General features: G+C 55.9%; 4 protein-coding genes across 12 annotated transcripts in view; 2 read left to right on the top strand and 2 right to left on the bottom strand.

Annotated features, from left to right (window-relative positions):
- Positions 1–8025, bottom strand: part of UNK (unk zinc finger) — a 45997-nt gene extending 37972 nt beyond the window's left edge. For 8 of the 9 annotated variants that reach the window (XM_038156886.1, XM_038156889.1, XM_038156894.1 and 5 more), the window contains exon 1: positions 7797–8025. In XM_038156886.1, coding sequence (XP_038012814.1) covers positions 7797–7894 — 98 coding nt within the window. In that variant the 5' untranslated portion in view covers positions 7895–8025. Of the gene's footprint in view, positions 1–5047; positions 7725–7796 lie in introns of those variants that run through there. The other variant, XM_038156887.1, reaches the window with a different exon arrangement.
- Positions 8026–11433: 3408 nt separating this feature from the next.
- Positions 11434–13160, top strand: LOC119709308 (histone H3.3A). Its single transcript, XM_038156897.1, has 4 exons — positions 11434–11582; positions 12003–12144; positions 12221–12374; positions 12459–13160. The coding sequence occupies exons 2-4, from the start codon at positions 12017–12019 to the stop codon at positions 12585–12587; spliced, it is 411 nt and encodes a 136-aa protein (XP_038012825.1). The 5' UTR covers positions 11434–11582; positions 12003–12016; the 3' UTR covers positions 12588–13160.
- A 151-nt stretch (positions 13161–13311) lies between these two features.
- On the bottom strand, positions 13312–21089 carry LOC119709598. Its single transcript, XM_038157570.1, has 17 exons — positions 20597–21089; positions 20114–20293; positions 19696–19803; positions 19539–19611; positions 19244–19400; positions 19115–19160; positions 18189–18247; positions 18047–18082; positions 17021–17073; positions 16642–16774; positions 16371–16567; positions 16096–16141; positions 15931–15996; positions 15397–15456; positions 15188–15270; positions 14936–15030; positions 13312–14160 (listed from the first exon to the last, which is right to left on the bottom strand). Exons 1-17 carry the CDS (start codon positions 21087–21089, stop codon positions 14126–14128), a joined length of 1920 nt encoding a protein of 639 aa, XP_038013498.1. The 3' UTR covers positions 13312–14125.
- GALK1 (galactokinase 1) lies at positions 21088–25461 on the top strand. Its single transcript, XM_038156834.1, has 8 exons — positions 21088–21252; positions 22039–22228; positions 22552–22671; positions 23171–23306; positions 23702–23883; positions 24096–24246; positions 24415–24577; positions 25267–25461. Exons 1-8 carry the CDS (start codon positions 21088–21090, stop codon positions 25336–25338), a joined length of 1179 nt encoding a protein of 392 aa, XP_038012762.1. The 3' UTR covers positions 25339–25461.
- The last annotated feature ends 81 nt before the right edge of the window (positions 25462–25542 follow it).

The following is a 25542-nucleotide window of genomic DNA, read 5'->3' as shown; positions in this document are numbered from 1 at the left end:
AGTCAAGTGCCATCAATGAAAACTCACGGTCTATTGAAAACTTTGGAGGAGAAAAAAAAATCACCTCAGAGCACACTGGGTGTGGACTGAGGCTTGTTTTTGAGCTGTGGTGACATGCTGAAGACAAAGGATAACAAATAATACTGACTTTAATTCTTTTTTTGCAGATAATCATAGAATACTGACTTTAATTCTTTAATGCTGACTTTAATTCCTTTTTTTGCAGATATTCCTATTTTCAGCCATTCATAGAATGGCTTGAGTTGGAAAAGACCTCAGAGATCATCCAGTCCCAACCCCCAAGTTCTGGTTCCAAGTTCATCCAGAATAGTTTCAAAAAACTAATTCCCTTTTCATATGGCCACGGCTGCACATTAATCAAAACAAATTTTAGGCATGCAATGAAAAAAAGCCATCCCATCTTAATTTCTTAGCTGGACTTAACAGTGCCCTCAGTCTTAGGAAGGCAGTGTATGCTCTGCTGAAATGGATTTGCCATTTTGACCAACAGATAGTTAGAAATGGTATGAGATTTTTCTTGTTTGACCACACATTCAGTGCAAATTTCTTCCCTACCACTGCTCCAACAACTTCATTCAATTAAATGTCTCTGACTTATAACAAGAGATAAGAATCAGGCCAGTATTGAGCATTTCAGTGATCTGACTCTTTTATTGCCATCACTGCATTTTAGTGCTTAAAATATTTAGTGCTTAAAATCTAGAACTTTCCTTGTTTTAACAATCACCTCCTAAAGCTGAATGAATACTACAGCAGGGTGAGGGTCTGTGAGTCAGAAGCTGCACCAGAACTAAAGGAGAGAAGGAATTGTTGGTATTCATTTCAAGGGAACATTCATTCCAACTGATATTTCAAATGTCAAGCTGGTATTAACTGCATCAAGCACTGATCAAAACACACAAGACAAGAGATTGCTGAGAAAATCATCACAAGCATCTAAATTGGCTGGCATCACTAGGAGGAGTTTGGGAAGGTACAAGCCTTTAGCATCTCCCTGTGCACCCTTCTGCTGAGGCTCTGTGTATTTGATGCCCTGATATAAAAGACAAAATCTCTCTCAATAAATTAGAGGGGACAAAAGGCAGCTAAGAAATAGCACTTGCTCCACAGCCTGCTGGCATGTGACCACCCATTAATTTAGGACACTGGGGGGGAATTGCTGGCTGGCTCTGCACACACAGAGCTTTCAGCAACAGCTCTGATTTGCTGAATGTTACAGGAAGTTTATAGAGTACATAAATTCTTTATAGGATAGAAAGTGCTGTGATTTACTCCCTCTTATAATTCACAATTTCACCAAAATCTAGTTTAAAGTGGAAACTGATACAATATTAAAAATCAATGACAATTGGACCAAAAAAAAAATCTTAGCTGAAGTGATGTAGGCGACTCCTGGGCAAAGGGACCAGCTAACTTCTCACCGTCTCCTTCAGCCTATTTCTGCTGTTTTCAAAAAGATTTATGAGGTTTTTAAAAGCAGAAAGTTAATGGAAGGAACAAAACCTCTCCTCAGCATCGTCTGAAAGTGAACACAGCTCTTCATGTCCTGACAAGCAGGTTTCCACGAGCCTCAACACAGCAATTAAAGATATTATTGCCTCTTGATTTTGCTCCTCTCTCGGAAATGACAGCTCCTTTATCAGGGACCACAGAAGGGCTGTGTCCCTGCCCAGGCTCAGCCGGGTGCATTAACACAGTCCTCAGTGACAGCTCACGCTAATATGCCACACAGCAAGTGTGATTAACTGGTGTCCTGACACATTCCCTCCTGCCACGCTGTCACAGGGGCAGGGACACGCAGCAACAGCCAGGCAGGGATGCTGGAAGGCACTGCAGGAAGGTTTTCCTGAGGACATTGGTCAGACCCCTTGGAACAAGAAGGATCAGTGTTTCGGCTGCTCCTAGAAGATAGTAAAACCTTTTTCTGGAAGAAGAATAGCTCCAAAGACAATAAAATGCTGGAATTCCAACAGAATGTTCCATAAAATAAAGCCACATGATGTAAAAATACTAGACAATACATAAACTTACAAAATGAGAAAAACTGATATAATGGGAAACTCTGAGCTCTGTGGTTCTCAGAATCATAGAATAAATGGCATTGGGAGGGACTCACAGAATCAGCAAGTCCTAGACTTTCTAGAACAATTATTAACCTTAACACTGCCTCCCATATCACAAAAAGCCATCCTGTATGCTAATGTAAGCAACATATAATCATCAACATAATACTTTTTATTACATTAAAAATTAAATAACCATCTTCCACATCGAAACAATTCTGCACCATTGAACCCCTCTCCTCTCCCACAGAGTTTTGGATTTTTGAAACACCAAACCTTGCCAGACCAAAACTAATTCTGAGAATGTCACAGCAGAACTCAAAGCTTTTTGCTCTGCAAAATGTTGATATGGCACCTCTAGAGCAGTTATCCATATGTGAATTCCCTGTCAGACTGATATCCAGAAGTACTCAACAAGTGGGAATGCAGCAGGCAAACCACAGGTCCAGCCCCACTTCAACAGGAGGGAAAAATTCCTTTTTGCCCCGACACAGTTGGGGCACAGATTGGGCCCAAATGCCCCTTGCCAGCCCCTCTCTCAAGCTGCAGCCTTTCAACACTCGGCCTTTGAAGAACCATAAAATGTAAAATGTTATTTTCAGCACATGTGTTTGGTGGTGAGAGCATACTGTGAAGGCAGCTCTTCCTGTTCACACTCCAGCACTTTATATTTCCAACTTCCTGTAACTATTCACACTTCCTAATAACAGCTGGCAGTGGATGTGCATTCAGTGAAGTTAGCACAGACTCAGAAAATACCAATAATAATAACCAGCTGATACTTTCCTGGTAAGGTGACATTTTACAGGTAATGATGTAGAAGACCACTGCTAAGTACCAGGTTTAAAAGTATTGACTCACTCTGTGCTTTCCTAAGGGTATTACCTTACACTGTATATAACACAATAATAACATAATCTATTATACATCCTCTGGGCTTTCTCCAAAGGTATTACCAAATCTGAAACCTAAAAACACCTGGGTTTCTTTTTGTTGTTTTTGTTTTCTGGGTTATTTAGGCTTTTTTTTTCTTTGTTTAATTTTGTGTTTTGTTTTGTTGAGGTGGCTTTTTTCTTGTTTGTTTTCTTTAAACAACAGGGCTAGTTTCTATAACTTGTATGAGTCCATATCAGCTTATTGATCTAAGGGTTATCGCCAGTAAAACCAAAGCAGAATTAGGGCAGCAGTTTGTTATTTTAAGAGTCCTAATGGTTTAAAAAGAACACAAAAGGTTTCTAAAAACAATTTCCAAAGCCTCAACTCGTGCAGTAGGCTGTGAAGACCACCCAACTCAGGCAGATCAAATGTATAATCTAACAGACTGTGCAGGCAAATGTTATGGGACCTGGAGAGCAAACAGCAACCCTGAAAAACTGTTAGCCACACAGCTGGTTTTTGGTTTTCTTCCCACAGACACTCAGTCTGCACCTTTGAGATCAGACATGTCCTGTTTGCTCTGCCAGTGGTAAGACACTGTCCACTGATAAGGAGATAAGGATTACTCTCTGCTACTACGGATGCTCCGTGGTGCGTTTTTGAATGCTGTCGGTTTTGAGTAAGAATTCACATGTACAATTTTGAGATAAGGCTTTAAATAAGCACACCTATGGTCTTGGTATTTTTACTACTTCTTCACCCACATTTCCATTGCTGTCCCAACCTGAGTTCTTATTTAAGGCTGAGAAACCACCAGACAAGGCACGATGCAGACACAAGAATGTGTCCAATTTCCGTTATAGCCAAAGTATTGCACCAGCTCCATTTTCATCCCCATTTACAATGTCCTTCATTTGAGCCTTCTGGTCCTTCCATGCCTAAATGGCACCAGAATGGTTGCAAGACAAAGCCTGGGTGAGCACCAGCCAGCAGTCACTACACCACAGCCCAGACAGCCATGTGGATGCAGCTCCAGCACGACTTACAGGGTATTAATCCTTCAGGAATTTCCCACAGCTCCTCTCCTTGTGCAAAAGGAAAGACAAGTTTTTTGCCTTTGATGCTGCAAAGGCATAATCGTGAAGCTTATCTTGATGCACTGCAAAAGGGGACAGGATGTGCTCCCAGGCATCTCACCCAGATCTCAAGTGAGGGTACACGGAATCCTGAAGGTCACTTCCAAGGCTGCTGCTCATATTTAAGATGGGCACACTCAAGAGAAATGTCTTGAGTAGCAATGACTTGGGTTATGCACAACAAATCTGCGTCCTAAAGAGTTCATCACCTGAATCAGAGTATTTTCAATGCTGCTTGTGAGCGTGTATACTCTGAATGCTCCAGACTGAAGGGACTCTCTGTTTTTTTATTAAATGGGTTAATTTATCTCCACCTGAACATTTGCTTTCCTGCGGAGTTATTAAACTGTCTGGCTTTCAGGTGAATGCACAGTGAACAAAGGGCTGCTCCACTTTCACTTATCTAAATTCTGCCAGATCAATAAACACCCAAGCAGTGGAAACAATCTTTACAATTCACAATTAAGGCATCAAGCCTGACTGAAACCAACCACGCTGCAGCAGCCAAACAGAGGAACCATACCAAAACAAAACTACCCCAGAGCACTCTGTACCTACAGCTCCAGCGGCTGAGAACTTGCTTTCAGTTTCTTCCAACACAAGCTCTACCCACACGAGTAGATACACATTAAAGACAGTAGTACCTGCAGAAATAACATGCTACACAGGGTCAAGAAACGCTGCAAAACCAATCCTCAGCTGAAATTTGACAGAGCCCACCCAAGTGAAATCCGTTTCCCATCCAGCCCCTGCAGAGCACATCACCCAAGCTGATCCCAGCCTCCAGGAACCCCAGGAACGAGGCTGTCTCACTCCTTTGTTCCCAGGAACAGGCTGGTCTCATCCTGCTACAGGAGCTGCAGGATCACAGAAAGCAGCCACATGCAGGAACATCTAATCCAGCAACCCAGGGAGAACATAACAGCAGCCACGGAGTATTTTGTTACTCACTCAGGTTCTACAAATGGAATACCAGATCCCCAGACAAGGAGCAGGCCATCCATAATTAAACAGCAAACTTTGGCATCTACCAGGGACTGGTCTCCAGGAATATCCAGCTGCACGCCACGACTGCTACCCAAGGACACAAATCAAGGAAGCTCGGCCTCTTCTGCTAACAAACAGTGACAAAGGTGTGAGAGAGCATCACCAGCTCTACTTTTCCTACATTTTCTTTTGCTGCACATCTAAAGTAAGCATAAAGGCTTCCTGACAGAAAAACAGAGGTTCAAAGTATCTAAAAAATCTCATGCAAGTAACACCAAGAGTTTAGAAATTCACACTAATACAGAAATTGGAACATTTCCTTACAAATACAACCAAAACTTTCTGAGAGATCCCCCAGCACCAGATTGCCTGTCCCCAGGGAACAGCAAAGTATGCAGATAATTAAGCTTACTTGAGTTTACAACTTGTAACCTTCGTGTCATTTTATGGAAACAAACCGTATTTAAGGGAAAAAAAAAAAGGAAGAAAATATTTACATTTTGACAACATACAACTTGTTCACATGAGCCACCACTAAATAAGTTCCCATATGTTATCAGGAGGAGGCTTACAGTCTGATGTGACCCAGTGTACACATCCTAGACTTCCAAAGGATGGCTCACATCCCGCTGTCAGCACTCAGCAGCCCCCAAACCCGTCTTTTACTTATGGTTATTCAGCTCCTTTGCAACTGTTTTCACTGAAGTATTTATAGCATCCATCTTCAAAACACAAGTTTTGCCCTCTGGAAAGAAGCTAATTGCACCACCAGCTTTGCTCCACATTGTCCCATTTCCATCCTCTTCCCCAGTCTCCTCCATTTCTTGAAGTCTTTCTTCCTCTGTTTTTCCTAATACTTGACATCCTTATTTCCACAGTCATGCTTAGCCAAGTTATCACCTTCACCTTCCTCTATCCCGTGTCCTCACTTTCTCAACCTCATCTCCTTGTTTTCCTTCTCACTTTTGACCGACTCTTTCTCCATCACGAGCGTCACTCCATCTCTACAGGCAGCTCCTGTTCCCTCTTTTTCCCTACAGCAACATTCCCAGCAGACTCTTCCATGCCCATATCCCCCACAAAACTGTCAGACTTGTAGACCACACCAGAAACTACGCAGCCTACGAGACTGTGGCTTGCCAGTTCCCTAAAGATCGTGACAGGATCTTCACTATGACAATAAAACCTGCGAGCCCTCGCTCTGCCATAGTATTTCAAACACCCTGAAGGAAAGGGGTGGCAGGTAGCTTGTGACCCCAGCAGCAGGCACACAGGCTGTATGGACTCCTGTCTGTGGATTCCTCAAAGCTCTTTTGATTCCAGGTATCACAGTGTGGACGCAGGGAAGTCCACCACCAACCTCATGAAAATGGAAACTAAAAGCACACAGAGCACACGTTTCACTTTGGGTGGGGGCATCCACACAAGCCAGAGATATGAGCATTTGTAGGGTATTTGTAGGACAACACCCTAAAATGATAAGGGAAACGGCTCAGCACATGTATTTTGTTCACAAAGAACAGTTCCAAAGTTTTCTCTTTTAAGGACGGGGAACACATGACCTATTTCCAGCCATACACATCCATCGCCAGCCCAGCTCACAAAGACAATGCTCGCTCCCAATCCGTTATCCCTATTGCACAACAGGATGGGAATATCATCCCACAACCTCCAACTCCAACAGCTGATCACAGGCCAACTTCACACAGCTCCGACAGGTTGTGTTTCCTTGGGACAACGAAGTGAAGTGGTATTTTTTGGTTAGGAAAGACACATTCCAGCAACAAGTGTTCCCTGAGGGAGCGTCTGCAGTGATGGAGGTGACACACACCATCGGTGTGCCCCGCACAGCCAGATCACACCCGCGCAGGGTCAGCAAGAGCAGCAACGGGGCAAACACTCGTCCAGATTTCGACGTAAGCCTTCCAAGGGGGATATTCCACACACCTGTGTCATTCCCAAAGACACCTGCCCTGAGAGGGGCCCGCTCCATCACCAACCACCGAGGCTGAGACCCTGGGGACCTCCTGTCAGCTCACACCTCCCTCCACAGGTGCCAAGGAACGCCCGGGACCCTTCAGGGGCTGGAGGACAGGAGTGACAGCCCTGGGTGACAGCTCACCAAAACCTCGACCCCTCAAAGCACCACGAGGCGGCCCCCGGAGGAGCGGACCCTGGCCCTGGGCGGGGGTCAGAGCTGGGGATCCAGGGTCCCCTCACATCCCGTGGGACAGCGGGCCAGCCTCGGGCCGGGCTGTCACCAGAGGGCCCGGCGCCCCACCAACACCACGGGGAGGGACCAGGGGTGTCACCCGCGGGTCCCCTCACCCGCCGCGGAACGGATCGAGGCCGTCGCCCGGGGCTGCCCTCACATCCAGGGGGATCGACCCCCACTCCAGGCGGGGGCGTCACCCGAGAGGGAGGGACCGGTGGGTGAGGGGCCGGGGGTGTCACCCGGGGGTCCGGGGGTCGCCTCAGCCCCGGGGGAGGCGCGGCGGCCCCGGTGCATCACGGGGGTTTGGCGGGGGGGGGTCGCTCATCCCCCGCCCCTCCCGCTCCCCCCGCCGCCCCCGGCCCGCGCCGGCCGAGGCCGGTTCCAGCCGGTGCCCGCGCGTCCCCCCGCGCGCCCCCGCGCGCGCCGCACGCTGACGTCAGGCGCGTGTTGGCGCGCGGGCGGGCGGGCGGCGGCGGGGAAGCTCCCGGCTCTACGTACGTGTAGTGCTGCGGCTTCTCGGGCTGCGCCTGCAGCGCGCTGGCGGCGCTCGCCGGCCCGGCCGCGGCAGGGCCGCCCGCCACCGGGCCCTTGGACATGCCTCCCGCCTTCCGCCGCCGCCGCCGCCGAGGAGACCTTTATTATTCACTCTGCGCGGTCCGCACGGAGGGCGCCGCGCGCAGGCGCCGCCGCCGCCATTGCCGCCCCGGTGGCGCGCGGGGCGGGGTGGGACTTGTAGTCCCGTCGCGCGCGCGCCGCCCGCCGGCCCGGGACGCGGCGGGCGGTGGCTTCCGGCCGGCGGGACTACAACTCCCAGAGGCGCCCCGCGGCGACGCGGCCTCCGCGCTTCCTGCCGCGCGGGGCGCGACGGGAGGTGTAGTCCTCAGCGCCGTGGGGGCGGCGCGCCGGGGCGCCCCCCGGTGGCGGGGCGGGATCGGGGCCGGGGGAGCCCCGAGCGCAGGGACGGCACCGGCCCCCGGGGGTACACGGAGAGCCTGGGGGACACCGAGCCCCTGAGGGCGAGGAGCGAGCCACAGGAGAGCAGCGAGCCCCTGGGGGAACACCGAGCCCTGACGGGACGCCGAGGCCGGGGGCACACCGGCCCCGGGGGCGGCACAGCCCGCTCGGCCCAGCCCCTCCAGGCCGGCCGGGACGGGAGCGGGGGAGGCCGCTCCGGGGCAGCTGGTGAGGGGCCGGGAGTTATTTGTGTCAGGCGGCCTCACTTCCTTCCTCCCCCTCTTCCTCTGCCTCAGGGGCCGCGCGTGGACGCGGGAGCGCGGCCAGAGGGTTATTTTAGTGCTGGCATCGCTCATCGCTCCACGGCCTCCCCACCCACGGGACAAGGCCGCGCAGGAAGTGCCCGGGAGAGCGCTGCGGCCCGGGGAGGAGGAGGAGGAGGAGGAGGAGGAGGAGGAGGGGGAGAGGGAGGGAGAGGGAGAGGAAGGCCCAGCGAGCGGATGAAGAACCTACCTCGGAGCAGGTGACACCAGTGGCACCTGGCTGCTGGGACATCGGAGCACGGGCTCCCCGTCCTCCCCTGGCAGAAACCCCCCCCCAAAGCAGCCGTGTCCAAGGAATCGGCCGAATTCCCATGTGGAGCGCTTCCTCTGCCAATTAACTTCTCTCCCAGGGGAGGAAATGATAGGAGTTTCTTTTAATAGGACTTTGATCTCTTGGGCTCTGCTCAGAACTGCTCCTGGCGCTGGGATCTCCAGCGCTGTGGGAAAGGGCACACAGCATTTATTGGGCAAACACCTTTTTTACTTCTGCCAGCCCACACGGGGTGAGCAGCGTTAATAATAAACTTTAGGCCTGCTCTCTGCAGCTGGTTTGGGGAGGCAAATCACTTTTTAAATTCCTATTTATACTGATTTAGTATCTACTGCAGGCAGGCTTGTCCTGAGGTGATTTAGTAGCTTATTCCCAGGCATTTGCAGGAATAAGTCACAAGATACCAATCCCTTCTAATTCATCTAACCTCCCTCCGTGGAAAGCTGGAGCGCTGGAATGATGCAGTTCCTGGCCAAGGCATGAGCAGGTGTTCCAGTGAGTATCTCCACACACACCTGTACACCCAACCAGAGCCACTGTCAGCCAGGAACCTGCTGGAAAAGCCACTCAATTACTGGGGAATCACGCTGAAAGCACTGCCGACCTGCGCTTTGTCCAAAGGGATTTGGATGCCACGGGCTCCGGTCCCTCACGGCTGGTGTTTACACCCTGGTGCTGACACTGTTGCAGTTGTTTCACACCTCGGCACACGCCCATGGGGGAACACTGAGGAACTCCGGCCGATGTGCCCAGGGTGCATTTATCCCTGCCTTGGCTAAAATGTGCTGGTTTGCCCTCCTCAGCTTCTGTGTGCACACCTGGCCCTCGCCCTGTTCCACCCCAGGGGACACCTGGCTTTTCTCCAGGGTTTTGTAGAGCGAAAAAATTCTTAACTATCTCCAAAAGGAGAAGTCCAAGTAGCCATTGCAATGAAAACTGGAGAAGGTAATAATTAAGGTGACTCTGAACTGCTGGTAACAAAGTTTCACCCAGCCTCCCGGCATTAGTGACAGCGCAGTGAGCTTTCAAAAGTAACAAATTAAATGTCTTAAAAGCTGTTTCCACCAGAAATTTTATTTTCCTAAGCGTGACCAACTCAGACCAAAGAGGCATTCTTCCCTTTCCACCTTCCAAAACAACACAGTGAGTGTTCACCCGCACCTCCCAAGCCACGGCGTGGATACACAGCTTTTTGCCTCTGATAAATAATTAACATTTTCCTTTAGAAGAAAGAAAATGAACCTGAAAATGAGGACCAGAGGCAGGGGAGACGACGTCCCTCGGGCAGCGACAGCCTGGGCACACGTGACAGCCCTGTCACACCACGGTGCCACGTTTGCTTGAGTGGCAGACCGGACGGAGGAGCAGGACACGCTCCCAACACATTCCCAAGCTCCATCCTGGTTCTGCCATCCTCTGAGCCCAGAGGCCGAGGATGCAGAGCCTCACACAGAGAGCGGGGGATCCCAGTGCTCCACTTTGGGAAGCTCAGGGACGCCTTCAGGAGCGTCTGTTTGTGTTCCCTGCATGTGCTACGTGCTACAACTCCGGGGCATTCGGGACCTGTTCTTCTTGATCCTGGGAGCCTTCCCGTGGGGGCAGGGACCTGCCTCCACAGTCAGTGCAAACGCAGTAAAATAGCGATATAAGTCAAGGTATAACTTAAGGCAGCAGTTTCCCCCAAAAGACAAGTTTTATTATTGAATTGTTATTTATCTTAGGAAGATAAATGCTAAGATGGCACCGACAGGGAGCATGGATTCTGGATTTCTACTTGCGATTCACTTTTTCACGATTTAAACTTTGTGATTCACTTTGGGGGTGAAGGTGACCCACAGATCCGCGTGATTTGGGGAATGGCAGCGTAGAGGGGCTGAGCCCCAGCTCCTGCCTGCTCCCTTCCCAGGGCCAAAGGTCAGGCTCTGACACGGGGCAGTCCCGTCCCAGCCCTTCTGCCCAGGGCCAACCCAAGTCCCGTGACAACCCTTCCTTGGCATCTGGAACGATAAACCCGGGCAAGAAGCGCCGGAGGCGCTGCCAGACCCCTTCCCCTTGCGGGGCCTCCGCTCGCCCCCGCGGCCACCCCCGAGCGCGGGTGCGGAGCGGCCGCACACCGGCGGCTCCCGGGGGAGAGGGGGCGGAGGCGGGGGGACCCCGCGGCCCGGCCCTCGCCGCTCGCAGCCCCCTCCGGGCGCCTCTGCTCCGCGGCCGGGGCCGGCGCTGTGCGGCGGGGGCGGCCGGGGCCGGCCGGGGGTGCCCGGGGGATCCCGCGGCGCCGCCGCCGCTCGCCCCGCTCCTATTGACTTCCCATTGTGGAGCTTCGCAACAAAGGGTAGGATCCAAACCCTGCCCCGTTTCGTCCAATCAGCGCGCAGAGCGCCCGCCCGCCGCCGATTGGATCCTTCTCCTCCCTCAACACCCAATCGGACGCCTACTTTAACAACCAATCAGCGCCCGGCCGCGCGCCCAATCAGCGCCGGGGAACCGGAGTACGGCCTTTGTGTGTGATGACGCGACGGCGCCGGCGGAGGTCCCGGCCAATAGCGCGGCGCGTTGCTTACAGGCATTGTGACGTCACCGCGCCGCGCGCGCACCCCCACTATAAAAGGCGTGTCCCCGCGGCGGGGAGGGCGCAGTGAGCGTCGCGGCGGCTGAGGAGCGGATCGGGCAGCATCGCAGCGTAGAGGTTTCGGCGCGCAGCGCTACCGGCACCGGCGCGTTTTTCTCTTCCTACTGGTAAGTACCGGACAGCGGACGCGTCTCGAAGCGGGCGGTGGTGCTGCGCGGCCTTTCGCGGCCTCGGGTTCTCCGAGAGCACGGCGGACACGCCGGGCCTTGCCTACGTGCCCTGAGTCACGGCCGGTTCCCATCCCCCCACCGCTGCACCTCCCCCCCACCCCGGAGCGGCCCGGGAGGAAGGAGGAGGCGGCGTGACTCACTCCGCCTTCCCCGGGGAGGGGAGCGGCCGGGCCGCGAGGCGGGGGCGGCGGGGTAACCGTTACTCCTCCTCCCCGTCCCGGGGGAGGCCACTGGCCGCCTGCCCGCGGCGGGGGAGGGCGGCATTTGGAGCGTGAGGGAATTGGCCGCCGTGTCGTCGGGCCTGGGGGTCACGGGGAGAGCCGGGCCCCGGTGTCACGCGTGTGTTTGTCTCCGTAGGTAAGTGAGGAAAAATGGCCCGTACAAAGCAGACCGCCCGCAAGTCCACTGGGGGGAAGGCGCCGCGCAAGCAGCTGGCCACGAAGGCGGCCCGGAAAAGCGCCCCCTCTACCGGCGGCGTCAAGAAGCCTCACCGCTACAGGTAAGGCCCTCGGCTCGGCCCCGGCTGCCGCAGCCCCTGCCCCGCCTCACCGCCCCCTCCTCCCTCTTCCATCCAGGCCGGGAACCGTCGCGCTCCGTGAGATCCGTCGTTATCAGAAATCCACGGAGCTGCTGATCCGCAAGCTGCCCTTCCAGCGGCTGGTCAGGGAAATCGCCCAAGATTTCAAAACAGATTTGAGGTTCCAGAGTGCGGCCATCGGTGCTCTGCAGGTACTGCCGAGGGCCGGCTGGGCTGCGGTGCCGGGGGAGCAGCGATGAGGGTTTTTAACAACGTTTCTTGTGCTCTTGAAACAGGAGGCCAGCGAGGCATATCTGGTGGGTCTGTTTGAAGACACAAACCTGTGTGCTATCCATGCCAAGAGAGTCACCATCATGCCCAAAGATATCCAGTTGGCTCGCAGGATACGGGGAGAGAGGGCTTAAGTGAAGGCTGTTTTTATGGTGTTTTGTAGTTAATTCTGTAAAATACTTTGGTTTTAATTTGTGACTTTTTTTGTAAGAAATTGTTTATAATATGTTGCATTTGTACTTAAGTCATTCCATCTTTCACTCAGGATGAATGCTAAAAGTGACTGTTCACATAAACCTCAGTGATGTTGAGCCTCGGGCTCGGGAGTGACAAGTTGCTAATATGCAGAAGGGATGGGTGTTCTTTCTTGCTTCTCATGCATGTTTCTGTATGTTAATGACTTGTTGGGTAGATAAACTTGTAAGGTACTAGAATTGATATAAATGTGTACAGGGTCCTTTTGCAATAAAACTGGTTATGACTTGATCCAAGTGTTTAACAATTGGGGCTGTTAGTCTGACCATGCATCACTGTGATCAAATGTGGACTTCCTTCAGAGGGTGAAACTACAAGTCTTAACCACAGTGTAACTTACAGTTTCCTAAAAACGTAAACCTGGCAGCTATAGAATACACTATGTGCATTTATAATAGCTATTTTATATATTGTAGTGTCAACATTTTTAAATTAAATGTTTTACATTCACATGTGAGGAGTCTTTGTCATTTGGTTTGAATGGGCTTGAAGAAGCTTCTGCCTCCTACAGATTCCTGTAATCCTGGGCTGCTGCTGTGGCAACTTAACCTTTGCTGGCACCAGAATGGAGAACTGCTGGACTATTTTGGAGACTTTGTGCAGCTTGAGTCCCTGCTGTGGCCAGCGGGGCCCTCCAGCTGTGTCGGGTCCAGGAGGACTGGCCGAGGCTGCAGTGGCTTTTTGGGGGACTTTTCTCTAGTCAGGGCACAAGCTTAGCTCTAAGTTCTTTCTTCCTTCCCAGTGGATGCAGGGAAAGTTTATTTTGGACTTGTATTGGTCTGGCTGAAGCAAAACCACCTGGCTGTTGAGAGCAGGGGGGAAGTGTTCCCGTGGGATTGGGCTGTGCCAGTCCTGGCTCTGCACGGGGATGGTGTGCCAGGGGAGCAGCTGATTGTAGGGCTGGCAGCAGATGGCTGCTGAGCACATGGCTGGGGCTCCATGGGATTCTCGTTTCCCACCCCGATTTTTGGATGGGATGTGATTGAACTCGACCCTTTGCTTCAGGCTGGGCTGAGGCAGGTCTGGCTTCCTCAGCTGCCAGGCCCTGCTGGGCTGTGGTGGAGGAAAGTGCTCAGGCTGCAGCTGAACTGTGGTAATCAACACTGCGTGGAGGGCAAGGCTGCTCAGCCCTGCCAGAACAGGCTCTACGAGTAAGGCTGGAGCTGTCACAGGAAGCAGCACAGGGAAGCGGTTGAGCCAGCCCGGCTTGATTTATTCCAGTGGAAGTGTTCTGCTGTCCTGGGGGAAGAGTAGCAGCAGTTCCCACCAGCCGTGAGTAAACTGGAGCTGGCTGTTGGTGCTCTCCCACCACGAAGCTGAGGAAGAGCATGAACTCCATCCCACCTCGCTCTGGGCGGCAGGGCCTGCGTCCCTCAGCTGCTGCTGGGACACTGCTGCCTCATCACGCTCTTCTCCCTCAGACAAACCACTCGGTGTGCTTAAACCCTGTAGCTGGAGGAACAGGCACTGCTCACCCACCTTCACACACAGCCTCCTCCTTCTCCTCCCCTCCCTGTCCTACGCTGCTCCGAGCACACCCAGCCCCCGGCTCTCAGCGGAGTCCTGCCAAAATCCTGTTCTGAAATGATAGGTTTGATACAAGTATTTTCTTATTCTCCTCGCTAAAGCTGTAGGGGAAAAGATTCCTTTGATACAAAGTAATTAGGTTCACAACTGAGCCACGAAGTTAAGCACCGGTTCAAACTTCAGCTGAGGCTCAGTCATCTCAGGTCAATCACCTGGGCAGGTCTCTCCAGGGACACTGCTTGCCAGGAATGTCCCCACCGAAATCTGAGGATCCTCAGTGGCCCATGTAATCCAGGAAGAGCCACACAGCTTGCATTTAGGCCAATTGCAAATGAAAAATTCCAAGTCATAGGGGTTTTTTTGTGAATGCTTGGTTTGGTGCTGAGCTGCAGTAGCAGCCTCAGCTCCTGCAAGAGAAGTATGTTTAAAATAACATCCCTTGAAAACGGTATTTCCTCCAAGTCCTTACTGGAAACAATGAAGCAGCTGGGTATGCCTAGAAGCTGTTTCTTAAAATAAAATCATTGTCTAGTGGTCCTTAAAAACAAACCCACACCAGAAAAATACCGAAATATCTCATCATCTTAGTAACCTCAGCAAAAGGAATTAAGTCAGATCCTGCATGTGGTGGACCGGAACAGAATTCCTGGTATTCCACGGTGTGACTGATGCTAGCTGAAGCCATAAACCCTCCCCTTACCGATTCTCTTGACGATTTCCTCGCATTCTTGCTCAGAACTGGATGCAAACACCAGGCAGTCAAACGTGCTCCCATCAGGGCTCTCGGGGGAAGAGCTAAAAATGGAAACACGTCCATTATCCAGCCGAGCTCCGAGCCCAGCCCTGCCTCCCACCGCAGCAGGGCCCCTGCGGCTGCTCCGGACCTCGCTCAGAGGTTTTCCCAGAGCCACATCCCTCCGTGCCCCTGCCAGGGCCCACAGGCAGCGCTCACACCACACAGAAGGCGAAGATCCTGGGGCTCCACGTGCAGCGTCCCACGCAGGAGATGGAGGGGTAGGGATGGCGGCCCAGGAGCTGTGCAGGGGACAGGAAGGGGCCGGCGTTCGGGGCTGTGGTTCCTGGTTTATTCTGTCCCCAGGACCCCTCCAGCTGGGCTCCCCATGCCACCAGATTCCCAGACCTCGGATGTCACTCAGTCACCTTGGAAGAAGCCTTCTCCTGCACAAGGACTTCTGCCTCCTTCACATCCAATAAAACCTCCTGCAGGGGAGATGAGGGGGAAGAAGCCCCGATCAGCACAGCCCTGAGCTGTGTTTCTAATCAGACACTCACCAGGGATTATCCAAATGCAGAGGTGATGAAGCACAGTCAGCCTCAGCTTTTTCAAGTTTTCTCTCTGCTGCCCCTTTTTCCCCACCACCCAGTGCTTCCACACTTCAATCTCTTCACAAACAACCCCCAGAGGCTCAAACAACAGTGACCTAAAGCACCTCTGGAATCAGGCTTAGCCTTTCCAGAGTTTTCCAAGTGCTTTCCTGCACGCGGTTGAATTTTTTCCTTAATGTCCTTTCCTATCCTGGCTGCCGAGATGCTTCTGACCTGAAAAAACCCCACAGGGGTGATGGGGTGGCAAATATTCAGCCAAGCCAAGTGAACCTGGAGCTGGAAAAAATATCCATGGCCTGCATTCTCTCACAGAGCCCTTCCCAGGATGTCCCCAGCCCTGTTGCTCACCCGTGCTGCCAAGTTCTTCTCCAGCACGGCAGGGATGGCCCCCTCCAGCACCTCTTTGCCACCATACTGAAATGGAATGGGAAGGAGGGAATCACCCTTGGACACATGAAAAGAACTCCAGAGCAGGTGATTCACCCCCGGCAGGTCTCTGCCCCACAGCCTCACCGTCCCAACGCTGGTCTGGCCCAGGAACCGCAGGTTGTAGAGCAGCCTGGGGAGCAAAGGGCTCGGGGGCATCAGAGGAAGGACCCCACACATTCCTCCTGCTGCTCTTTGCAGGGGAAGATGCTCCCAGCCCCCTCCCCCTCCTCACCTCCAGGCCATGGGGGCAGCCTTGGCCCCACGGCCTCGAGCAGAGATCTGGGATGGTGCGGGCACAGGGCTACCCCAGTGCCAGGGCGCTCAGCCCAGCCTGGGCACTGCCCATGGCACAGACCCACCTGCCCCCCTGCAGCTGCCGGGGCTCCCCCTCGCCCCTGTGCCGGGGGCTGCGCTGCAGCTGGAAGTGGGGCTCCTTCTCCTTCAGGGCCTTCAGGTAGGGCAGCAGCGGCTCAAAGACCGTCCCGTCGTGCCACCGCCACCGGAGCAGGTGGAAGGTGAGCGGTTGTCCCTTCAGCCTCTGCAGCACAGCCCCAGCCTAGAGGGAGCAAGGAGCAGAGGGGTGGCAGGGGGCAGAAGAGGGGGACAGCCCAGCCCTCTGTCCCCACCCACCTGCCCGGGGGAGGCGTCTCTCAGCGAGCAGCCGTTGATCTCATCGAGGATGTCACCGGCCAGCACCACCTCGTCCACCTCTGCCTGGCTCTCGGGGAGCACCTTGGTGACAAAGACTCGGCCATCCACGTACCTGGGGGTGCAGCCAAGCTTCAGCTCAGCCCCGGGGACCCTGCCTGGCTCCCCTTTTGTACCATCCATGACATTTCATGCAGGGAAAAGCCACCTCATGGACGGCAGATACTGGGAAGGCTGAGCTGATTGGAAGAAAAGCACCCAATGCTCTCAGCAGGATATTTATTTCCCTTTTTGGGGCATTTTCAGGGCTGTGATGACCAGATCCCTCTAGAGAGGAGAGAGGAGGATCAAGAGTTCCTACCTGAGCACCATCCCCAGTGTTTGGCACGGGACTGTCTCATAAGTACTGCACACCTGAAAGAGAGTGGATGGTGACAGTGGCAATGGCTGTGGGTCATCCAAGGGACCCCATGCCCTGGATAATTTCTGGCACCGATGCCAACCCAGGGCTTCGGGAGCCCAGGGAGAGGCAAGTCCCAGTGCCCCAGGCTGAGCTGGGACCATCAGTGGCTGCTTGTCTCTGTCCTCTCTCAGGATTTGGCTGCGCCCAGACCCTGAAGCGACAAAGCTGCTCTATGGATGGGATGGCAAAGCAACAGCAAACCCTTAACTCATTGAAGAGCCCTCCTGCCTCACCCCACATGTCCCCACGCAGCCGGGGGACGCAGCTGCCCCTCCCCAAAGGCGCTGCTGTTTGCAGCAGCACTCACTGTCACATCGCATTAGCACAGCCAGCCCTGCCGGGGGCACTGGCTGTCAGAAATGCCCCAAAGCCAGCGGCATCCCAGGCTCTGCAGCAGCACCACGGCTCAGTGCATGCCTTGGCCAGTCCCAAAGCTGCCTCGAGCTTTTTGGGGATTCTTTTGGGTTTAAAAGGTGGTGGAGGGATGCTCTTCGTTGTTAAAAGACATGAAGGCATCCCTGCTGTTCTCAATAACACACTGATGTTTCACTGAGCAAACCAAGAGCGAAACCAAGTGATGCGAAATCTGTGTCAGCCCAGGGAAATGGGGATTTTTTTGGCAAGAAATCAGGGAAGGGAGCATGGGAAAACTTCACTTATATCAGAGATTCAGGCCTGGGTGCTTCTCTTGCTTGGTTTTACTCCTGGGAATGCTGAGATCTGGTCCTGGTGATGCTGCAGGTACCCAGCAGGATCCAACCTCGATAGCAGAGGCAGCTCTGCTCATCCTGGTGAGCCTGAGCCAATTCACTCCGGGGTGCATGGCAATCCCTCCCCACCAAACCGTTCCTTATCTTCCTCATTTGACTTTCCAGGGAGGGCCAGGTGGCAGAAGGACGGCTCCCGGGAGCGAAGGGCTCTTACCGGCAGCAGCCAGCTCTCGTCCAAGAAGCTGCAATTCTGCAAACAAAGGAGTGTCAGCGCCATTGGTCCTGTCAGGGAAGGGGCCAGGGCCCCACGTTGGCAGCCCTGTGCCGGTCACCACCCCACTGATTCACCACTGCACCTGCAGGTCCAGGGAGAAATCTATCTCTGTCAGCACCAGCAGCAGCGAGAGGAAAGGCTCTGCAGAGGGATGGGGATGGAGAGAGAGGCAGTGTCACTGCAGGGCTCCTGGCAGCCACAGCCTCACAGGGGCACGGCAGAGCACAGAATAAAGCCATTTGCAGTGTAACTGATGAGTCCTGGGAGTGAGGCCTTGAGAGCATCCCAGCACCATGCACCCAAGTGCTGCTGGAGGCTCATCCCAGGCTCGCACTGCTGGCACAGGTGCAGCTTGGTACCTTTTTTCCCAAAATTCAGACAAAGATTGCAGCAAATGCTACTGACTATTTCTCCCCTTAGAAGCACAGCAAAGCTGCCCAGGCTCTCCTACACAAGCCTTGCAATCACACTGCCAGGTCTGCAATCTGCTCATGCACCAGCAGCACGGGTGATTTCTAAACCATTGATGTACAGCTTTAACATGGGGTTATTTATCATAATCAAAAGATTAAAGGCTTCCACCCTGGCCTGGCCCCCCAAGGAGCCTGGCTGTGGATGGATGGAGTGCTGCAGCCTGTTAAGGCAATGTACAGGCCATTTAAGCCCCCGTGCCACCCCTCAGCCCACGCCGATCCAACACGGCCTCCCCTCAAAGCCAGACTGGGTCTGCTTAAGCCAGAATCCTTGGTGCAAATGAATAACATGGAAGATACTTCAGAAGAAATTTCCCTATCCCATGCCACTAAAGCCAACCTTAGATGGATTCAAATCATGTTTAAATATTTATATGTTTGTTTGTTTGTTTTTCCATCACTGCAGCAATGCATTTAGATTCCAGCACTAAATTTGGATTAAAAAAATCACAGTGGACTCTTCCCCCTCCCCTGCAGCAGCAGTGCAGTGCCATAACACAGGCTGCATCCTGCCTCGGGTGAGCCACCATCTTACCCCGGAGATCTTCACTGCCGAGGATGGAGCTCCCTGGATCATAAAACTGAAAGCCAGTGAAACAAAACAGGTTACGCCTCCGTTTCGCAGCCCACCGCCCGTGGGTAGCAGCTCCCCCCAGGTGCGCACCTCCAGGAGTCGGGGGGTCTGTGCCAGCTGCCTCACGGCCACCGCCAGCACCTTCCCCTGCAGGGCCAAGCGCAGAAAGTGCCGCCCGCGGCCCTGCGCCGTCCGCGTCCGCTCACAGCCCGCGGCTCTCCGGAGGCTGACGGACAGAAGGTCCGGCCTGTTCATGGGGAGGGGAAGCAGTTTTGGCAGCACACCGGAGCGTCCTCCCTGCACCTGGGCTCTTTGGGATGAGCATGTCGCGACAGACACCGCCACAGCTCAGATTTTCACCCCAGTCTAGCTCGGGGGCGCTCACCGGCCGCTGGTCCCCGCGGGGAGCTGCTCCAGCCAGTGCCAGTAATCCCGCCTGCGGAAGCCCCAGGCCGGTTCTGCGGGAGAAAGAGAGTGCGAGACCCCTCGCCGCGGGCCCGGGGACGCTGCCACCGCCCGCCCGGGCACGAAGGGTCACTCACGTCGGAGCCCCTTGCGGAGGATGCTCTCCAGCAGCTGGCAGAGGGACACGAGGTGCGGCGAGGTGTCCGTGCAGGGGCCCCCGCCCTCCCGCAGCCGCAGCACCCCTCCTGCGGGGAGGAGAGAGCGGCGGCACCCGTGGGTGCCCAGCCGGGGAAAGGGGAGGGGTACCGGGGGGACAGCTCTGCACGGCCCCGCGGGGGTTCCGACACCCCGGCCCGGCCCGGCCCGGCCCTCCCCGGCTGCCGCCGCTGCGCTGGGCAGGAACTCGGGAAACTTCCTCAAAGCCACGGTCGGGCGGCGGGGCTGGCCCGGGGAGCCCCAGCGCGGCCCCGCCGTCGGTCCGGTCAGACCGGTACCGGTGCGCGGCCAAGCGCTGCCGGGGGAAGCTCGCACAGGTGCCGGGGGGCCCACGCTCACCTTTAAGGGCGCTGAGCAGCGGCTCCTTCCTGGCCATGGGCTCGTCGTCTCCCAGGGCCAGGTGATCCCGCGACGGCGGCTGGATGGGAACCAGGAACCGGGAACCGGGAACGGGGAACCGGGAACGGGCCCCGCCCCAGGAGCGGAGCGGAGCAGCCCGGCCCCACGGGCGGGGGGAACCTCACAAGCACAAACAGGTGTACGTGTACTTAAACGAAAGCTCAGACGCTGATGTACGTGGGTGTAACACAGTGACACACATACCTATTGATCTGTACGGATATATAAATTCCATACATTGCATAGACAGAACCTGCATATATGAGACACGTGCAAAACAAACACGTATTTATCTCTACGTGTATTAGGACAGGCTTTGGGATATGGATATATGTGTTATAAATCTTCGGTGCTGGCCCCGCCGCCAGGTACACACGGGGTGTGTGAGGGCGAGCGCTCGCCGTGTCCGGGATGCGCACGAACCGCGATTCCCGGGACCGTGAGAAGCGGTGGTGCGGTACTCTCGGGGGCGGTGCGGGGCTGTCGGGGGCGGTGCCCTCAGGGCGGTGCTCTCGGGGGCGGTGCGGGGCGCTCGGGGGCGGTGCGGGGCTCTCGGGGGCGGTGCGGTGCGGTGCTCTCGAGGGCGGTGCGGGGCTCTCGAGGGCGGTTCGGGGCTCTCGGGGGCGGTGAGGGGCGGTGCTCTCGGGGGCGGTGCGGAGCTCTCGAGGGCGGTGCGGGGCGCTCGGGGGCGGTGCAGGGTGCTTGGGGCGGTGCGGTGCGAGGCGCTCGGGGGCGGTGCGGTGCGGTGCTCTCGGGGGCGGTGCGGGGCTCTCGGGGGCGGTGCGGTGCGCTCGGGGGCGGTGCGAGGCGCTCGGGGGCGGTGCGAGGCGCTCGGGGGCGGTGCGGGGCCCTCGGGGGCGGTGCGGGGCTCTCGGGGGCGGTTCGGGACCCATCCGGGGCGGTGCAGCTCGGCCATGGCGAAGCCGCCGGAGCCCGTATCGTCCCCGCTGCTGGCGGCCGCTCGCCGGGCGCACGAAGAGGCTTTCGGGGGTGCGGCCGTGCTGGCAGCTTGGGCCCCCGGCCGGGTCAACCTCATCGGAGAGCACACCGACTACAACGATGGCTTCGTGCTGCCCATGGTAAGGGCCGTGCTCTGCCGCCTCGGCCCCGGGCTCTCGCCGTGTCACCCTTCCGGGTCCTCCTGGCAGCCGCCGGGGGTCCTTGGCCACCGCCTTCCCACCCCCGTTCCGGGATGTCCCCTCCAGGAAAACCCACCCAGGACCCTGAGATCCCCTGCCGGGGAGCGCGGGGTTCGGGGCCGGACCTGCTGCAGCCCCCCCTGCAGACCAACTGCTCGCTGCTTCACGGGGTGTGAACAAACACCCATACACCTCCGAGAGGTTTTTTTCTGCAGCCCCGTCAAACAGCTTCCCGTTCCCAGAGAGCGATGTTTTGGTGGCAGAGATGGTTCAGAACAGCAGGAGCTTCCTGCTCCTTCCGAGCCGCTTTGGCTCAGAGGGAAGTCCCCACTCAGTCCTAAATCAAACCTACAGCTAATTACTGTGAGGGCGAGGAGCGTGGGAGCAGGTCAGCTGAATTCCCTGGCAGGCAAGGAAACTTCCCGAAGCCTCTCCCATTCTTGACGTGGTCACCACTCCCCCGGAGCCCAACAGGCAGCAGCCGGCACCGAGCTGGGGGGTCAGGCACAACTTTTGGTGGAAAGACTGACCCTGTGGGTCGGTAAATAGGCAGGAAGTTTAATTCTGTGCCAAGCTGGAGTGTGCAGTGGGGGCTCTGGGGGGTTAAAGAGAGCCCTTGGATGCTCCAGCTGTGGGTGGGCTGAAGCAGCCACAGCTGTCACCTGCCATCCGTGGAGATGCTCCAAGGGGTGCTGCAGGGTCTGAGCCCACCTTCCCCACCTCCAGGCCCTGCAGCTGGGGACAGTGCTGGTGGGATCCCCCACGCAGGATGACACCATCTCCATCGTCACCACCTCGGCAGAGGCAGATGAGCCCCACAGGGTGCAGTTCCTGGCTCCCCGTCCCAGCAGCTCCCTGAGCCCGGGGCAGCCTCACTGGGCCAACTACATCAAGGGCGTCATCCAGCACTACCCGGGTAAGGCCTGGGCTGAGGGGCGGGTCAGAGCCCCCCCTTGCAGGGAACTGGTGTTCAGATCCAGCTTTGGGAGTGCTCCAGGGGCTCTTCTAGTGTCTGTGTAATCCTGCAGCTCTGCCAGAACCAGGCTCCAGCAAACTCAATCTCGGCTCCAAAGTCCCTGTGCTTGGGGGGCTGCAGAGTCACACTCTGCTGTGGGTCACCCTGTGTTCTGAAATGTTGCACAGGGGCTCCTTGTGCCATTCCCTGTGAGCTGTGGGGCACACACAGCTCTGCAAGGGCTCATGCCCGCCCTCCTCCCTTCTCTTCTCCTCTTCCTGCAGGTGGTCCCGTGCCAGGCTTCAGCGCTGTCGTGGCCAGTGACATCCCCCTGGGCGGGGGCCTCTCCAGCTCAGCTGCTCTGGAGGTGGCTACCTACACCTTCCTGCAGCAGCTCTGCCCTGGTAAGGCAGCAGCCCATCCTGGGCCCTGGCATCTGTTTCCAGGTGGGAGCTGGGATGAGGGGGGTGCCCTTAGCAAGATCCCACAGCCCCTGGGAAAACGCTGCTGTGAGTGGGTAACAACTCCCCAGCTGGCACTGCCCTGCCTGTGTGGCTCCTCTGGCTCACCCAGCCTGACCTGCCCAGACCTCTAAAATCCATGGACTACTCCTGGGGCTGGCCAGGGGGATGATAGGAAGTTCCCTTGGGAGTATCCTCTCCCCACCCTAATGGCCCCAAAAATCGAGATACCTGAAACACCAGTGTCAGTTATCACATCCAGCTGGATCTGGGGTCCAGGCTGGCATAGAGGCCGTGCAGTGGTGCAGGAGCAAGCACCTGCAGCTGCAAAACCCCATTCCATGGGAAAACAACCCTTTAACTCCATGTTTGCTTCCCCTGCTCCCAGGCAAGGGACAAAGCTGCAGGAGCTGCTAACCTGTATGTCTCTGCTGTGGCACAGATAATGGGGATTTGGTAGCCAAGGCACTGGTGTGCCAGAAAGCGGAGCACACGTTTGCTGGGATGCCCTGTGGGATCATGGACCAGTTCATATCCGTGATGGGCCAGGAGGGCCACGCGCTGCTCATCGACTGCAGGTCAGGGTCGTGGCTGAGCTCACTGTGCTGTGCCCACCTCCTTGAGCAGCTGGGGCTGAGCTGGCCCTGTGGCCACGAGCTAAGGGCAGGAGTGCAGGGAGAGGTTAACCCTTGAACCCAGCCCAAAACCTCGTCATGGGGGCGGGGCAGCCTGCACTTGAATTCCTGCTGGTCTTGATTCCTCCTCTTGCAACCTTTCTGCTACTCGCCTGGGTTGTCTTTCCCGCGGTCCTTAGGGTCTATTATGGAACTAATATTTGGGAGGGAGTGAAGTGCTCGAATGAAATCCCAAGCCACCTGGACTTTGCCTCTGTAGTTCAGGATCTGCCTGAACTCAGGCGTCTGAGAGCCGGGGCGGGCAGAGGGGCGGGCACATGGCTGAGCTGTCCCTGCAGGTCCCTGGAGACCGTGCTTGTCCCGCTGAGCGACGCCAGCCTGGCCGTGCTCATCACCAACTCCAACGTGCGGCACACGCTGACGGGCAGCGAGTACCCCACGCGCCGGCGGCAGTGCGAGGAGGCAGCGGCGACTCTCGGCAAGGCCAGCCTCAGGGATGCCACCCTGGCCGAGCTGGAAGGTGGGGACAGCCCCCCTCGTCTCTGGTCACTCCTTGAGGCGTCAAGAGCTTGGTGCCCCCTGGGCTGACCTGGGGCGGGCGGGTGGGCACACACCCTGTGACAGAGCATGCCGCAGGCGGAGGAGCTTTGGCACAGGATGGTTGCAGGATGCAGCCCTGCAGCATCCTGCAGGCTGCGAGGCTTTGCTGCAGGGACACAAATGTCTCTGCAGACGCCAGGGGCTGCCTGGGGGATGAGGTGTTCCGGCGGGCCAGGCACGTCATCGGCGAGATAGCGCGGACAGCACAGGCAGCAGAGGCACTGCAGCACAGGGACTACAGCACGTTCGGGAGGCTGATGGTGGAGAGCCACAACTCCCTGAGGTGAGCGTGACCGAGGATCCCCTCTCAGCAGAGCTGGGCCAGGCTCTGCAGCTCTCAGCATCGCTGCCGTGGCGGTGGCTGCGCCAGGACACAAGCTGGAGCTGTCAGGGGTGCAGTGGTTGTGCCCAGGGTGCAGGACAGGGCAGAGCACGGCTCTCCTCTCTCCAGGGATGACTATGAAGTGAGCTGCCCGGAGCTGGATGAGCTGGTGGCAGCAGCCCTGGAAGTCGATGAGGTTTATGGCAGCAGGATGACCGGGGGAGGCTTTGGAGGCTGCACGGTGACACTGCTGGAGGCTGGGGCTGCAGACAGAGCCCAGAAGCACATCCAGGTACGTGGCAGAAGAGCCCCGGGAGCCTGACTGAAAGATGCCAAGGGAACACTCGGGGCACAGCACAGGGACACTGCTGAACTGTTGCTCCTGAGCCATTTGGGGTTGGTGGAGCCCATCCATGGCGCTGAGTCTGTTGATGTCACTGAGCTCTCGCAGGCAGTTCCGTACTGTGCCAGTCACAGAGCCCTGCCCCAGGACCAAGGGAATGAAAAGGTGCTGGGGGAGCTTCAGGAAGGCCAAATGCATCCACAGAAAAGTGATGTGAGCTGAGCTTGGGTACTCCTGAGCTGAACAGTGGCAGTTATAGCCTGGGAAAGAGCTCAGTGCCATCACCAGTGTTCCCTAACTCAGCTCCTTGGTGTGCACAGGTAGCTGGAAATTCCAGCAGAATCAGGGTGTTGGGACATGGGGCCTGTGAACAAGGGAGAGCATAATTTTGCTGCTCTGTGAGATCATGGTGCACCCTATAACTGGCTGGGGGAGGGGGAAAGAAGGGGCAGAGGAGGGTCAGAAATGAGGAGAGACCTTTGGCCTCTGCCAGAGGTGGGAGAGAGGAAACATGAGCAGGAGTTAAAGTGAAGAGTGGAGGTAGAGTGAGTGTGGAACTGACCAGCAGGGCCTTTCCCCCAGCTCTGGCATCCCCCAGCCCCAGAACCCCAGCCTCAACTGCTCCTCTTGTTTTTCAGGAGAAATACAGTGGCACAGCCACTTTCTACCTCACCAAGCCCTCAGGAGGGGCAAAAGCTCTGCCCCTGTAGAGGAGTGACCACTGCCCCTGGGAACCTTGGGCTGGCATTGCCTCCCTCCCCAAGGCTTTCCCAAGGGGATCAGTTTGTCCATCTGCAGCATTTGCCTAATAAAAGCAAAACATTTGCACAGTTGTTCTGTGTGAGACAAAATCCCTTGGGACTGTTCCTCAGAGGATCCTGGTTTAACTCCAGTTTGCACGGCTGTAAGGAGCC

This window comes from Motacilla alba, chromosome 18 (genome assembly GCF_015832195.1).
Source record: "Motacilla alba alba isolate MOTALB_02 chromosome 18, Motacilla_alba_V1.0_pri, whole genome shotgun sequence".
NCBI classification, from domain to species: Eukaryota; Metazoa; Chordata; class Aves; order Passeriformes; family Motacillidae; genus Motacilla; species Motacilla alba.
This window is presented reverse-complemented; position numbering and strand designations above follow the sequence as displayed.

Coding starts and splice junctions, on each gene's coding strand:
- LOC119709308 (XM_038156897.1), top strand. CDS start 12,017: ATGGCCCGTACAAAGCAGACCGCCCGCAAGTCCACTGGGGGGAAGGCG. Junction 12,145..12,220: donor AAGAAGCCTCACCGCTACAG/GTAAGGCCCTCG, acceptor TCTTCCATCCAG/GCCGGGAACCGTCGCGCTCC. Junction 12,375..12,458: donor CGGCCATCGGTGCTCTGCAG/GTACTGCCGAGG, acceptor CTCTTGAAACAG/GAGGCCAGCGAGGCATATCT.
- GALK1 (XM_038156834.1), top strand. CDS start 21,088: ATGGCGAAGCCGCCGGAGCCCGTATCGTCCCCGCTGCTGGCGGCCGCT. Junction 23,307..23,701: donor GCGCTGCTCATCGACTGCAG/GTCAGGGTCGTG, acceptor CTGTCCCTGCAG/GTCCCTGGAGACCGTGCTTG. Junction 23,884..24,095: donor CACCCTGGCCGAGCTGGAAG/GTGGGGACAGCC, acceptor ATGTCTCTGCAG/ACGCCAGGGGCTGCCTGGGG.
- LOC119709598 (XM_038157570.1), bottom strand. CDS start 21,089: ATGGCCGAGCTGCACCGCCCCGGATGGGTCCCGAACCGCCCCCGAGAG. Junction 20,294..20,596: donor TCACGGTCCCGGGAATCGCG/GTTCGTGCGCAT, acceptor TGTGCTTGTGAG/GTTCCCCCCGCCCGTGGGGC. Junction 15,997..16,095: donor GCCAGACCAGCGTTGGGACG/GTGAGGCTGTGG, acceptor ATTCCATTTCAG/TATGGTGGCAAAGAGGTGCT.